Source organism: Barbus barbus (genome assembly GCF_936440315.1).
Source record: "Barbus barbus genome assembly, chromosome: 14".
Lineage (NCBI taxonomy): Eukaryota > Metazoa > Chordata > Actinopteri > Cypriniformes > Cyprinidae > Barbus > Barbus barbus.
The window spans coordinates 4772272-4787673 of NC_136742.1; the positions used below are offsets into that span (position 1 = coordinate 4772272).

General features: G+C 37.2%; 2 protein-coding genes across 3 annotated transcripts; both read right to left on the reverse strand.

Moving 5' to 3' along the window:
- Positions 1 to 2083: 2083 nt before the first annotated feature.
- On the reverse strand, positions 2084 to 8017 carry LOC306880047 (putative G-protein coupled receptor 63). Its single transcript, XM_079433321.1, has 2 exons — positions 7666 to 8017; positions 2084 to 3952 (listed from the first exon to the last, which is right to left on the reverse strand). Exon 2 carries the CDS (start codon positions 3864 to 3866, stop codon positions 2631 to 2633), a length of 1236 nt encoding a protein of 411 aa, XP_079289447.1. The 5' UTR covers positions 3867 to 3952; positions 7666 to 8017; the 3' UTR covers positions 2084 to 2630.
- Positions 8018 to 8079: 62 nt separating this feature from the next.
- LOC306880048 (NADH dehydrogenase [ubiquinone] 1 alpha subcomplex assembly factor 4-like) lies at positions 8080 to 13787 on the reverse strand. 2 transcript variants are annotated; one of them, XM_079433323.1, is made up of 3 exons: positions 13543 to 13787; positions 13161 to 13240; positions 8080 to 11145 (listed from the first exon to the last, which is right to left on the reverse strand). In XM_079433323.1, exons 1-3 carry the CDS (start codon positions 13685 to 13687, stop codon positions 10831 to 10833), a joined length of 540 nt encoding a protein of 179 aa, XP_079289449.1. In that variant the 5' UTR covers positions 13688 to 13787; the 3' UTR covers positions 8080 to 10830. The 2 variants fall into 2 exon arrangements, with proteins under 2 accessions (XP_079289449.1, XP_079289448.1); XM_079433322.1 differs by having other exon boundaries at positions 8398 to 11145; positions 13161 to 13237; positions 13543 to 13710.
- Positions 13788 to 15402: the final 1615 nt, after the last annotated feature.

Below are 15402 nucleotides of genomic sequence, written 5' to 3' on the forward strand. Positions count from 1 at the left end.
TTTTGCATGATTTCTGACTTTGAAGAGAACTGGATAACTTGCATTTGGTACAACAGCTGAAAGAGTTTTTGCAAAGGACGAGATTTGAAAGAATTCTGTTTCATTTCTTCAGTGGTGATGAATCAAGGTCAAAGTTTTTTGTGTAGTGGTTATTTCGGTTTTTATGTGTTAAAGCCATTGAAAGCCCTATTGAAAAGTCTGTGCAGTAGGGTATATAAGCATAGCTTCTGTGCATCAACTCTGTGATTTTGTATATGGTTAGCTCCGGGATCTGAAAATGAATGAAAGCAGCTTTGCAGGGTACAGGGTGTATTATTACATGGTGGTTCCAGATGGCTATTATTGTACAAACACACATTTTTGCCCTTCTTTACATTTTTGTAAAGGGACATTTTTTCCTTCTTGTTGCCATGGGAACGGCAGGGAGATGATGAGTAAATTCTTTTTTTGAGTCGAACAATAGAAGTTGAGAGTGAGAAAACACTGGTATACCTCTAAGAAAAATCGAAATGACAATCTTCCAATGAAAATGACACTAAACACTAAAGCTACACGCACAAACAAGTGCATAGGATCTGGTAAAGCATATTCATAAAATATGCAGGAATAAAGTTACATCAATTTCAAGGTAAAGTAACAAAATATAGACACATAAAGCATTTTAAAAGTCAGTGTCAACAGCCATAAAAGTTTTTTGATAATTACATAAAGGTGTGTGGGGAATTTATTTTCATTTTCAAATGGCTGCACTATATTTTTGTTTTGTGTGAAAAAAGTTATAAAACTAAAATGAATGCAAAAAAATTGACGATGAAATTTACAAATATAAATGTTGTGGGGGTTTTTTAAAGACATGGTGAACATCATTTCCACCTTTGGCCAATATTCATAGTTGACTTTAAAATTGTAAAACATTTCCTGAATTTGAAGTGAAATGACAAGCATTCAATACAAGTAAAATGTAATAAAATTTAATGAAAAACTGCAACAAGTGTCATTTTTAAAATGAACTTTTTTGTTTGAGCTTGAATCCCTCGCACACACACGCGCGCGCGTCACGTTTTCTTTTTTCAAGGTTTCCATCTTGTTAATATTTTAAAGAATTTAAGCTAAAACAGAGCATTCTTGGGATATAAATGCTCCTCCAACATGGTCTATAAAATGAAATTATAGAGATAGATATATTTTTTTATCTAATGTTTAAATTTAAAGTTGTATGTGTATGGACATGTCCATGGATAATTCAAACAAAGTAATTTTTAAAAATTACAAGTTGCAGTTTTTAATTAAATTTCATTACATTTTACTTGTAAAAATATAAAAGTTATACACACACATATAACTTTTATATTTCTACAATCATTTACTAAATCATTCAAGGGTGTGATTTCAAAGTGTCTAATTTTTTGTGACATTACAAATCCACAAAAATGAGAAAGCATGTTTTATGTCAATGCTATACTGACATCTCCAAAAAAACAAAAACGCCCACCAGAGTGTGCAAACTCTAAATAATACAAGCTAGTTGCCAAGTAATACATACTGTTGCTAAGTAATTGGTTCCACACATTGGTTCTGATGAGCTTCTTAAGCCCACAGCATCCTCATTAGCGGTGGCTGGAGAAATAATGAACCCCACAAGAGACACTAGTAAAGGAAAATTACCTTTCAGATTCAAAAAGCTTTAGGGTTTGCCTCCAGCCCGGCCAGCCTCAGAACAAATCATCATCTAAATGAAGGCGGCACACTACAAAGGCTCAGACGGACACAAGACAACCCTTCGCTGCGGTCTCAACTGAGCAGAGGATGTTTTTCCCATGACAAATAGACATTACAAATCGATTCTTAAATGCTTGCCATTTGACATTGAGAGGAAAATAAATAAATCCTTCAGCTGGTTGATTGGTTGTTTGTTTGTCAGCAACAAGCAGTTGGTTAGATGCTGTTCATATGATATACAAAACAACCTTGAGCTGTACACAAATATTGAATTGAAAAATTAATTGAATTAAAACGGAACGAAGATTACACAATGAGTCATAACTAGAACAATGTATATAACCACACAAATTCCATGAGTTTTAATTGTATTCATTTCCATGATTTTATTCACTTCCAGTCATGGAAATCACAATTTCAAAATTCACATAAAAAATCATGTATCTCCACAAAGTCATCTACTTATCAGTTTGGAACATGCTCATACCTTGGTCAAACAAATTTCCTTTATTTCCACACTGAAAACAATTGAAAACAGAATAGCTGAGCAATCAACAATAAAATTAAATAGAAAATGGTTAAGTGTAAAACAGATCACAAAGCCAGGAAAACGACAAAAAACAAATACAGCACGCAAAATCGTATTACATTCATGGCATAAAACAGAAGATTGCACATTTTCACCAAATATAGCAGCACCTGACTGATTGAACAAACTTCTATTAAGATCTAAATCCTATAAAAAACATTGTGCAATTAAAGTAGTGTAATGTACAGGCTCTGTAAACCATCTCATCTGTACAATCTTTTACAGCTAAAACATCCTGCGGTTCGAAGAAAGACCAAACATATCACAGCTTGATAAGATTGTACCGTAAGAATTACAAAAGAAGCTTCAGAAATGTCCTCCACTACACCACAGATCGATGCTCGCCGCACACATAAACAGCACTGGGGCGGATTCGTCTCTTGGTGTGGCCAGGCAGCTGCGGCAGGAACTTGAAGTACTTGGGCATCAGGTCAAGGCAGGCGTCACGGAACTTCTTGATTCGCCAGTAGTAGATGAGAGGATTCAGGGCTGATTTGAGGTAGCAGATCCACAGCAGCCACGTGCTGATCTCGAAAAAGTTCTGCCGGTAGTAGAAGGCCTGACTGAAGGTGGACAGCAGGCTGTAGGTGGCGAACGGAGCCCAGCATGTGGTGAAGACTGAGAACAGAATGAGGATTGTGGTGAAGGCCCGTGTTTTGAAGCTCATGTCAACGTTCATCTGAAAGGGCCTCTGCAGACTCATCAGACCCAGCTTGCTGGCCTGGCTGAGGCACACAGAGTCAGGGTAGGAGTGGATGCGCAGCGCGTTGTGCCGGAGCGTACTCAAGATGCCCATGAACGTGTACAGCATCACCAGGAACGGTACAAAGAAGAACACCAGCATAATGAGCATCACGTAAGCATGGTCACCACGCTCAACCGTGTAGCCAAAAACACACTGTGGAGCTCTGGGGGGAATGTACAGGGCTGGATGGCCAACGGAAAGCGGGAAGGAAAAGCAGAAAGACAGAGACCACGAGACCGCAATCAACACTTTGGCCCTGCGTGGACTAAGTTTGTCCTGCTTTTGCACGATGATTAGGAAGCGGTCCACGCTGATGATCATCAAAATAGCCACTCCCTCCATCAGGAACATCCAGAAGAACATGGCCGAGACGCGGCAAAACGCCTCTCCGAAGATCCAGCGCGTGGTCACCATTGTGACCAGCGCAAAGGGCATGTTCAGGACTGCTAACATCATATCGGCAAAGGCGAGGCTGGCAAGCAAGATGTTAATAGCGGAACGCATAGCGGCTCTCTGGTAAACCATGAGGCAGACCACCATGTTTCCGAGGAAGGCCAGCAGCAGCACGCAGATGATTACCAGGCCGAAGAACACCTGGAGGGGCAGGTTCAGGCCCTGAACAGGGTCCTGCCAAACGGTTGAAGGCGTTAAGTATTCCGATAGCGTCCGGAGCTCTAGCGAGCTGTTGACTTTTCCTGAGGAATTCTCCATGGCTCTTGTACCCGCTGGCTGGGTCAGCACCTTGGGCGTGGGGTACAGGGTGGCGCTAGGCTGCCCTGAAGCCACAGGTGGACTAGTGGAGGAATAAAGCATGCTTCTTCTTGCATTTACATGGTAAAGAGAGCAAGCTCAGCCTCTCGGACAGGTCGCTAGCACACATCTCAGCATGGAGGCAGATCCTGTGGAAGCAGAAGAAAGGAATTAGGAAATCAGTCATGCAAGAATGTCACAAACAATCAGTCAATCTAATATGTAACGAAATATAGAGGCACCATCTATTTTTTTTTTTTTTTTTGCACTAATTACTACATCCACAAGATGTCAACACTGCCAGTCCTTTGTTGTACAGGAAACAGATGAGATGGTAAAAAACAAAGACTGCCAGTTTGGGCGGATATCTCCACTGGTTATTGTGGTGTGTGCATAAACTCACACTAGACTGAAGTCAATGGTGTTCTCTGATAATGTAAAAAGTTATTTGCTTGTTTTCTGTAGCTGCAAAACTGAGGAAATGTAAGCATTGTAATATTTTTAATATGTCTGAGTTTGTACTTAATCACAATTTAATAAAAACATTGTATGACATGACATCCATATGCTACTTGACTATATAATGTGTAGTTAATAGATTACACAAACTTACTGCTTTTAGCCTTACCCTTGAGTTGAAACTAAGTAAATAATTAAATTAGCACGATGATATCGTGTATCGGCGATCTCATAGGCTGACTATAGGACGATATGACTATGGAGCATATCGTCCACCAACACTAATTTGATTGTGGGTGGGTGTACAAAATTTGGGATCAGTTTTTTACCATTTATATTTTATAGGCAAATTGGTTAAACAAACAAAACCCAAGTGTGCATGTATTGTACTCCATCCAATCAGTTATCATGACGTTACTAAACACACTCAATGCGGAGTTGGCTGGTGCTGGTGTTAATGCTGATGAGCCCATTCTTTTAGCTATTCTTAGCCACTTTTATCAAGAGCGATAGCAGGCAGACGTGATGATTCATGAGTGACATGTTTTTAGTGCGATAAGGGATCAGATTTTGCACTATTTGTGTTGTTTATTCTGATAATTTACGCTGGGCAGTTCTCCACCACCACAAAAGTTTAGAAGTCAAAGGCTGTGCCCTAAATCAACTCCAATACCTTAACAGTGCAATAATTGAGGGGACAGTCATTTGTAGTGATATGCACTCAGTGTCCGAATTTGTCCACTCGAAGGACAGAATGAAAATGAGTGACTGATCTTACTAAACTAATGTAGGGAATAGTGAATGTAGGTACAGGGGACTATTTCAGACTTGCATTGGTTGGCTGAAAATGAGATAACTGTGCTAAGGCTGTTAAAAGCAAAGACCAACCTGAACAGACTCGGTCCAGACTGATACATTCTTTTAAAAAGTCACACTGGACAAAACTTAATTTTATAACCCAACTGTATAACAGTTAACCAACCCAGAAGGATCACGGTTCACCTATGAAAACAATTTTATAATTTTACTCTTCCATTAATAATAAAAAATGCTTTCTGACAAAAGATACTTTTTTGCTGTAAGATTATTTTCTTAAGTGTATAAAATACAAGTGCAGCAAGAAGTCTACTGCCTGGTACAACGGATTTCAAATAAATTAAAATGCTAACATTTACCTAGTTGGCTTGTTCTTTTATAATGGCTAGTCTGTTTGTTCACGTATTTATTTGTTAAATTATTGAAGTATTAAACAAAAATCCCTTGTTCCTCCCACCCTTGTTATGCAGAATGAGAGAATAAAGCAGTTTGCAAGCATTTTAATAATTAACATTCCAACTATTCAAATTCTGTGGTTTTGTCCATGTTGTTCAGGAATAATAGTTGATAACTCTGGAGGATTCTGATATTAGAATGTGAAACATCACCAATGTCTGTGGTAATATCTCAAACTGTAAAACGTCCATAAACTCTAGAATTCAAATAATGCAAGTTTTGGCAAAACACACACACACAAAAGGTTTTATGAAATGATAAACTTGTACTTCAGCCTAATAAATGGTTGTGTGTTAAATAGTCTAAACAAAAACAGCAGATGGGCTGAATGAAAATCCATATTCACTGACAATAGAAGGTGCTTATAGAGAAGCAGAAATACAGTTACCCTGTACACAAAGAAGCACTGCGCTTATAAACACTACTTCATCATATGAAGGTTACGATGAAAAGAAAAAGGCATTGAAGCTTTTCTGAAAACAGTCAGTTCCCTTCAACCGAAGAACGTATGGTTTGGAACATTTGGGCGAGTAAGTGGTGATTTTGTTTTTTTTATTTGTGGGTGAATTATTTCTTTTACTGTGTTGTTTTAACAACTGTGATATTCAGCCAAAACAATAAGCAGTAATCCTTGAGAAACAATTTTCTTATGTATCACAGCATATGTATCACAGCCATCAGTGTCCTATTATGATCGCCACAACAGGAATCTACAATTCCAAATTTCAAAAATGAAAAGTATTAATAATAATCAGAATAAAATGTTTTTGCCAAGTATAGTTAATTTGCCTAACTAAAGCCTGATTGCAGTTGCCAAGCAACATAGGCACATTTATATAGAATAGCCTACATATAACACAGTTCATTCAATACAAAATTGAGTCAGATTCTGTTTTAGAATGCTACATTTAAAATGTAACAAGCTAAAATAAAAGTGCCTGGACTTGCTTTTCATTATCCTGCCAACCTACACAGCATGTGATAGAAACAGACGTATTAGTAGAAGAACACTATTAGCAAACGTGGGCACTTTTTGTTTTTATTTGTCTTTATGGTATCGACTAACTTCTTAGATATATTAAACTGTATCCAAGTCTTTTTCCTATGACAATTTGAAAAGATCGGACCCAGTTGATGGTGGAGATGAATAGCCCCGGCTTAAAATGTACATTTTAACTAAAGGACAAAGAGAGCATATTATCTTACAACCTGTCAAAAGGTTCCTCTAGAAAGGCAAGGTCTAAATGTTTTCCAAGGTACCACTTTGCCCAAATGCATCTAGGCAAAAAGGCAAAGCTGTTTAATAGACACCCACATGCATACTCGCACACATAATTATCTTCATACGCACACACATATGTTGTAAAAAAAAAAAAAAAACATAATTTAGTATGATTTATAAGCTAAACAAAAAAATATCCCCATAACGTCAAAACAAATTCAGGTTTTACCAAATGCCACCACAACGGTTGGTTTATCTGGGTTAAATCATATGACTCGCATTATAAAAGGTAGATGTTTTGCACTTAAATGAACAGGCTTGTTTAAAAGCACAAGTCAAACTGAAGTGGACTAGAGACTATCAGTGGTACAGTATAAGCCCAAACCATAGTGACAGCAGAGACAACCTCATACTGAATAGTTGTGGATCCTAGCAACAGGAATAAAATGATTAAGTGTCTCTTCATCTATTCTTGGAGAATGTTTCCATCCATTCTGAACCACAATCACTTCAAGAGGCCTCCAAGACGGTTTGATGCTTGGAACCGAGAAACATGCTCTATTTCTATAATGAGACAGAAAAGGTCCAGGCTAGAAGACGACACAGATACTTATGGACCAAAGACTTTCATCTCAGATGAACAGGTTACAGACACTGGGGGAAAAAACGATTCTTACAAATCTTACGAATTGATTTTTACTGCAATATTATATATATCCAGTAAAAATCTTCCCTGCAATGATTTAATCAATTCATTGTATACATTTAATTTAATTTATAAATATCCCTCAAAACAGAACGGATTCGCCTTGAAAGTGGATCAATTGATTTAAAATGGAGGAAAACATCACAATATGTATCATATATATTGCTTTCTAAACACAATAATGAGATAAGCTGGTGTTTTACCTTGATTCTGCTCTGTGGGGGTTTTGAAATATATGATGCGGCATCAGTCACATCATTACAGGCTCAGATTCAGACGCATCCTTCAGTCCGCCAGGTGTGTGAAGCTCCCCACATTTCCACCAAAATATGCGTCCCTCCGTGAGATCCGGCTGAAAAACACTAAACCTGTCAAAAACATTTAAAAATACAGAGTTTTGCCCGACGCGAATCAACCTGAAAACAGATGTTTAACCTCGTAATAATCTAAAAGAAGGAAAAAAAAAAACCTGAGCTAAACAGACTTGAAACAGCTGTTTCGTCGAGAGCAAACGCTCATCTAAAACGGAGAGGAATGCATGATACATTATGTACCGCATTCACCGCGTCACTCAAAGTAAGCCAATGAAATTTCAGAACCGGATTTGATTTACACACCGTTAACCAATGAAAATGCAGGAGTCGCCAGCTGGAGTTTTCGCTGTGGCCAATCATCGATGTCGATGCAGCTGCGTTTGGCTGCGGGATGGGAAGTGAGTTTGAAACATAAAACACAACACAATGAAATAAACAACAGAAAGAGAACGGTAAAGTTTTGATGTAGTGATAAAAGAAATGAGGTCTTCTGAAACTTCTAATGAACTTACATTCTCATCTCTACATAAAAAAAATAAATCTACAATTATGTACAAACCCGATTCCAAAAAAGTTGGGACACTGTACAAATTGTGAATAAAAACTGAATGCAATGATGTGGAAGTTTCAATTTTCAATATTTTATTCAGAATACAACAGATGACATATCAAATGTTTAAACTGAGAAAATGTATAATTTTAAGGGAAAAATAAAAAGTTTATTTTAAATTTCATGGCATCAACACATCTCAAAAAAGTTGGGACAAGGCCATGTTTACCACTGTGTGGCATCCCCTCTTCTTTTTATAACAGTCTGCAAACGTCTGGGGACTGAGGAGACAAGTTGCTCAAGTTTAGGAATAGGAAGTTGTCCCATTCTTTTCTAATACAGGCTTAGTTGCTCAACTGTCTTAGGTCTTCTTTGTCGCATGTTCCTCTTTATGATGCGCCAAATGTTTTCTATGGGTGAAAGATCTGGACTGCAGGCTGGCCATTTCAGTACCCGGATCCTCCTTCTACGCAGCCATGATGTTGTAATTGATGCAGTATGTGGTCTGGTATTGTCATGTTGGAAAATGCAAGGTCTCCCCTGAAAGAGACAACGTCTGGATGGGAGCATATGTTGTTCTAGAACTTGGATATACCTTTCAGCATTGATGGTGCCTTTCCAGATGTGTAAGCTGCCCATGCCACACGCACTCATGCAACCCCATACCATCAGAGATGCAGGCTTCTGAACTGAGCGCTGATAACAACTTGGGTTGTCCTTGTCCTCTTTAGTCAGGATGACATGGCGTCCCAATTTTCCAAAAAGAACTTCAAATTTTGATTCATCTGACCACAGAACAGTTTTCCACTTTGCCACAGTCCATTTTAAATGAGCCTTGGCCCAGAGAAAACGCCTGCGCTTTTGGATCATGTTTAGATATGGCTTTTTTTTTGACCTATAGAGTTTTAGCCGGCAACGGCGAATGGCACGGTGGATTGTGTTCACCGACAATGTTTTCTGGAAGTATTCCTGAGCCCATGTTGTGATTTCCATTACAGTAGCATTCCTGTATGTGATGCAGTGCTGTCTAAGGGCCCGAAGATCACGGGCATCCAGTATGGTTTTCCGGCCTTGACCCTTACGCACAGAGATTGTTCCAGATTCTCTGAATCTTTGGATGATATTATGCACTGTAGATGATGATAACTTCAAACTCTTTGCAATTTTTCTCTGAGAAACTCCTTTCTGATATTGCTCCACTATTTTTGGCCGCAGCATTGGGGGAATTGGTGATCCTCTTGCCATCTTGACTTCTGAGAGACACTGCCACTCTGAGAGGCTCTTTTTATACCCAATCATGCTGCCAATTGACCTAATAAGTTGCAAATTGGTCCTCCAGCTGTTCCTTATATGTACATTTAACTTTTCCGGCCTCTTATTGCTACCTGTCCCAACTTTTTTGGAATGTGTAGCTCTCATGAAATCCAAAATGAGACAATATTTGGCATGCCATTTCAAAATGTCTCACTTTCAACATTTGATATGTTATCTATATTCTATTGTGAATAAAATATAAGTTTATGAGATTTGTAAATTATTGCATTCCTTTTTTATTCGTAATTTGTACAGTGTCCCAACTTTTTTGGAATCGGGTTTGTAATTCATAGTAAAACATTAAAATTTAACAAATCACACAAAATTAATTCAAAACTCGCATCATATTGATGATAACAACTGGGAGCGAAAATATTGATTAACAATATTCAAGAGCAAAAATGGCAGAGATTAACTGTATAAATGTGACCCAGGACCACAAAACCAGTCAGAAATAGCCAAAAATACATTGTATGGATCAAAATGATCCATTTTTCTTTTATGCCAAAATTCATTAGGATATTAAGTAAAGATCATGTTCCATTAAGATATTTTGTGAATTTCCTACCGTAAATGTATCAAAACTTTATTTTTTTATTAGTAATATGCATTGCTAAGCACTTCATTTAGACGACTTTAAAGGCGATTTTCTCAATATTTTGATTTTTTTTGCCCCCTCAGATTCCAGATTTTCAAATAGTTGATATCCTAATAAACCATCCATCAATGGAAAGCTTATTTATTAAGCTTTCAGATGATGTATAAATCTCAATTTCAAAAAATTGACCCAAATGACTGGTTTTGTGGTCCAGGGTCACAAATGTATAAAAAAATAGTGTTATATTCAGTGCACTGGATCAAAATAATCAATGCAGGGGCAACTGATTTATTGTCAGTGAAAACTGCAATGTTCACATAAACAATGTAGCATTTCTGAGCCCGTTTATTCATATTAAATCAAAATTATATTCTGTACTGATGTTTGACACTAGAAATTGATCTGGCTGACAGTAATGTTTACATCACCTTATCTTAGTTAAGTTATTACTGCAATACATGTTGGGATATGCCATGCTTTAAACGAGACAACAAATGAATAAATAATTATGACAGGCCCTTCAAAAACAAATAATACAAGTTAGATACTGTGCGTGTTTCAGAGACGGCTCGAGTTGTTTGCGACAGATGTGCTAAGAATCCTTAATCTGCTTAGTCTCCTCTGTTTTTGGTGGAATGATTTTGACGTCAAAGGGAAAAAAGAATTCTGTCAGCGCTTTGGCATCTTTTGGGTCCAGAGAGTACTCCTGTGCCAGCTTCTCTGGAGTCCATGTTTTAGGCAAGCGTTTGTGATTGTTCAGGGCAGTTAACGCTTCCACGAGCGACAGTTTGCCTTTGGGAACATCAGTGATATCAAAGAAACCATAGGGGTCGGCCGGTAGACTGTACTTCAGCACCCTGCGCTGCGTCTCCTCCTCGACCTTCTTAACCACAGGAACTGCTTCAGCCTGCAGCACACAGAGCACAGAGAGTCAGCCACACCAGTAGAGGCCAGTGCACACCACCTCTTTTTTAAAACTGTAATTTAAAGCAAACAGCACACCCAAACACACAACATGATTCATAGACAGTGTTGGGGAAAGTCCATTTTAAAAGCAATTCATTACAATATTGTGTTGCTCCCTAAAAAAGTAACTAATTGCATGTCTGTACAGTAGAGTCCGGGTCTGGCGGTAACACTTTTAGCGTAGCTTAGCATAGATCATTGAATCTGATTAGACTGTTAGCATCTGTATAGTATAGTTCCTAGCCATATCGGCCTAGAAAATCGCAACTTTTAATTTTCTGTCGGTCTTCGTACACGATGTAACTACAGAAGAGTCAAGTTTTATATAGGAAAAATATCGAAACTCTTTTGTCATTTTTAAGCGAGATGCTAACGGTCTAATCAGATTCAATGATCTATGCTAAGCTACGCTAAAAGTGCTACCGCCAGACCCGGAGATCGGCCGAATGGATTCAAAAACGGTGAAACTCAACTGTTTAACTCTAGGGGAGTTGGAAAATGAGCCTATTTTCAAAAATAGTGGAGTGTTCCTTTAAGAATAGGACGCATGAGAAGGTGGTTCTACACCACAAATAGTGTTGGGGAGAGTTACTTTTAAAAGTAATGCATTACAATAATGAGTAAAGGCCCGTTCACACCAAGCACGATAAAGATAACGATACAGATATAGTTCTAAAAATCGTTCTCAGTATTAAATAGCAGCGTCCACACCACAACCATAACGATAAAGGTACAAAGAAACAATATCTTTGGAATCACTTTCAGAATGATTTTTTCCAGCTGATGAACGATAAAAACACTGACAGCCAATCAGAATCCATCCTGCTATAATGTGCTCGAGAATTTAAAGCGGCAGACGCACAGACGCATGTGCGCTTAGAATAAACAGACGATATCGTTCGCTGGTGTGGACGCTAATATCGTTATCTTTATTGTTATCGTGCTTGGTGTGAACGGGCCTTTACTCCCTAAAAAATGCATTACTTTGTTGCTATTTATGGAAAGTAATGCGTTACGTTACTTTTGCATTACTTTTTCTTATCTGGGCTGGGCTTGCTTGTATGTTTTTAATATTAAAAAGTTATATGTTTGGCATATGTTAAAGCCCTTTCACACCAAAATGAAATAAATAAGCCTCAGGCTGAAGGAAATGTAAATTCAATTAACATTTAATTATTGCAGGTTTGCATCATATTCTGAGTTTGCATTTCTGTTTTTATTCATTTTGAGGAATACTAAATCTGTTTTTGTGCAAGTGAGATGAGTAAATGCATGTTCATATTTAGTCTAGAACTACAGTAGCCATCGGATTTAAGCATTGCACACAATGCCTCTGCACTTACTGCTGATTTTTCTCAACATGGTAACAGGAGAGCGGTTAGTCAATAAATGGGAAAACAAAGTAACTGCTGTTACTTATTTGAAAAAGTAACTCAGATATGTAACTATAAATTAAAAAGTAATGCATTACTTTACTATTTACTTGAAAAACGTACTCTGTTTACACCCTAACACTGCCTACAAACAAATGTTCATTTTTGGTTATTAGTATGGTTGAATTGGATCCAGAGAAAGAAGCCACAATTATTGGACCCCTTTTATTCAATACTTTTTGCAACCTACATTTGCTAATCTCTTAAAATTCCCGATGAGGTTGGCGAAAAACTTTTCATTATTGCCCTTTTGGTGGAAATGTGAATTTTCAATAACAATCGTTTGCTGTACATCAGAAGTGTTTCACTCACTGCGATGGATGGAACTGTTTGGACTCACTGTTTCTATTCCAAAGTGCCCTGTGGTTTTTCTTCTTCTTTATAACTATTCTGTTGATCCATTTTAAGAAATTTTGCCTTGCAATTGTTGGTGAAATTTGACGCAATTTATTAAAAGGCAACTTAATAAATATGAATTGATGATACCAGCATAATTGGTCTGTAGAGCTCCTAAAATTCACACCTGAGGAGCTGGATCTTTAGACTCCACATAAACGTCCTTCAGCATCGACAGCAGTGGATCATTCTTCTGGTGAATCTCTTCTGCCATAGAAACACATATGTCAGATCATGCAAAAAGTGTTTTATTTTGGATATAATTCACTGACAAAAGTATGTGGACATGCTCTTTATACGAGTCTGGCTTTTGTCACAGCTATCTATGGACATCTCTGGAGCATGGTAATGAAGGCATTGAAAATAGAATTTGAATTCAAATGTCAAGTTAAAGAACGAAATGTAATTTCCCCTCATCGCTGTGATAAACCATATTCACAAGTCATGATGTTCTTCATGAGGTCATGTCAGTAACCTAAGTGTTAGCCGGCTCTAACACGCCTTCTCACCCGCAATGGCTTCCTGTGGAGGACTGCTTGATGCTGGATGTCGTGGTGCTGCTTTAGGTTTTGTCTTGCTTATTTCTCGGTGAGCTCGATTCTCTATATTGAAGTTTCTCATCAGGCGTGTTACTCTTGAGCCCATGTTTGACATCTCTACACAGAGGACATTCCTCTTCTTCTGTTAAATGCACCAAAAAGCATTGACTCATTACTGCCCCTGACTGGCCGCTTCGACACACCAACATTTGTTTGTTTCTTAAAACAGAAGAGACGTTTTGTATAATTACAAATATTATATGTATAAAGCAACCTATAAGACATAGAATAGAAAAGGCATATAGTTTGAATAATAACTGAATGAACTACTAGACCTCACATGTCACCAAAAAACCAAAAAAAAAGAGATTAGATGTTGAATATTAAACAATTACCCAATATTAAAGTGCCAGACCTACTGCTTGATGAAAAAAATGTAGAGAATTTTTGGGAATCATGTATAACAGTTATTAACAGTTTCTCTGAATTATTTGATATGATTTTGTTTCCTCTTAAAAAAAAAAAAAAAAAAAAAAAAAAGCAAACAAACAGTTTAACATGGTTTTGTGCATTTGTGTCATCTAAAAACACGTGGTTCTTTCCACACAGGCTAGTAACAGTTCTATTTAGGACCATATGTGACCCTGGACCACAAAACATAAAGTCATAAGGGTCAATGATTTGTAGATCATCTGTAAGTTGAATAAATGCGTTTTCCATTGATGTATGGTTTGTTATGATAGGACAATATTAGGCCGAGATACAACTATTTGAAAATCTGGAATCTGAGGGTGCAAAAAAAATCCAAATATTAATAAAATCACCTTTAAAGCAGTCCAAATGAAGATCTTATTAAGTCCTTCTATATTAACGGAAGGAAGTTTACAAAATATCTTCATGGAACATGTTCTTTACTTAATATCTAATAATTTTTGGCATAAAATAAATAATTTTGACCCACACAATGTTGGCTATTGCTACAAATATAGCTCTTATGACTGGTTTTGTGGTCCAGGGTCACATATTGTCCTGAAGAACCGCGTTCTTTGTGTTAAGAGATTAGGGTTCTTTATCAACTTTTTTTCTTTGTTTTCTCAAATCTGTAACTAAAACCACCTCATTATTGAATTTCTGGAGCTCAGCTACAGTCACACAGACTGTCAACTTTCAACAGGTAAATGATTTCTTTCTTAAAATGACTCTAAATTGAACTGAATTGTATAACATGTAACTTAACTGCAACTAATTTCCTATCAATCACGTTCTGCTCATTCCAGGATATTTATCTCCTCTTCTCCAAGAAGTAATAGGGATATTGAATTTAGAATCCATATTGTTAGTTTTAAATTATTACTTGGGTTTAGGCATGCCAATTCAAACACACTATCACTTTTTACTTTTAACGTTGTGGAAGCTTATCTGGCATCAAAGATGACTGTGGAGGTATTTCACTGGAGCTTGATTGCATTTATTTTGTTTCATTTCTTTATGTATTTATTCATGTTCAGTGCCAGTTTGCTAAAAACAGTTGTCATTTCCCATGCCATCTTATTTACATTGCTTAGCCATTTTTTAAGCAAAACCCTAATAGATATTATAAGGCCAGAGGGTCTAATTCATTATATAATATAATGAAAAGTCCTATACAGCACTTTCAAAGCATGATTCTTAATGGAGCCTTGTAAAAGGGTTCTGCTATTGTTATGTTTAGAACCATTTTCCATGTACTGTACTATTAACATATTATATTAAAATATTTAAGTTAATGTAGCCATCTCATGATCTCAGGATTCATTTGGATGAATTTTAAAGGCTTTTTACTTACTTTCG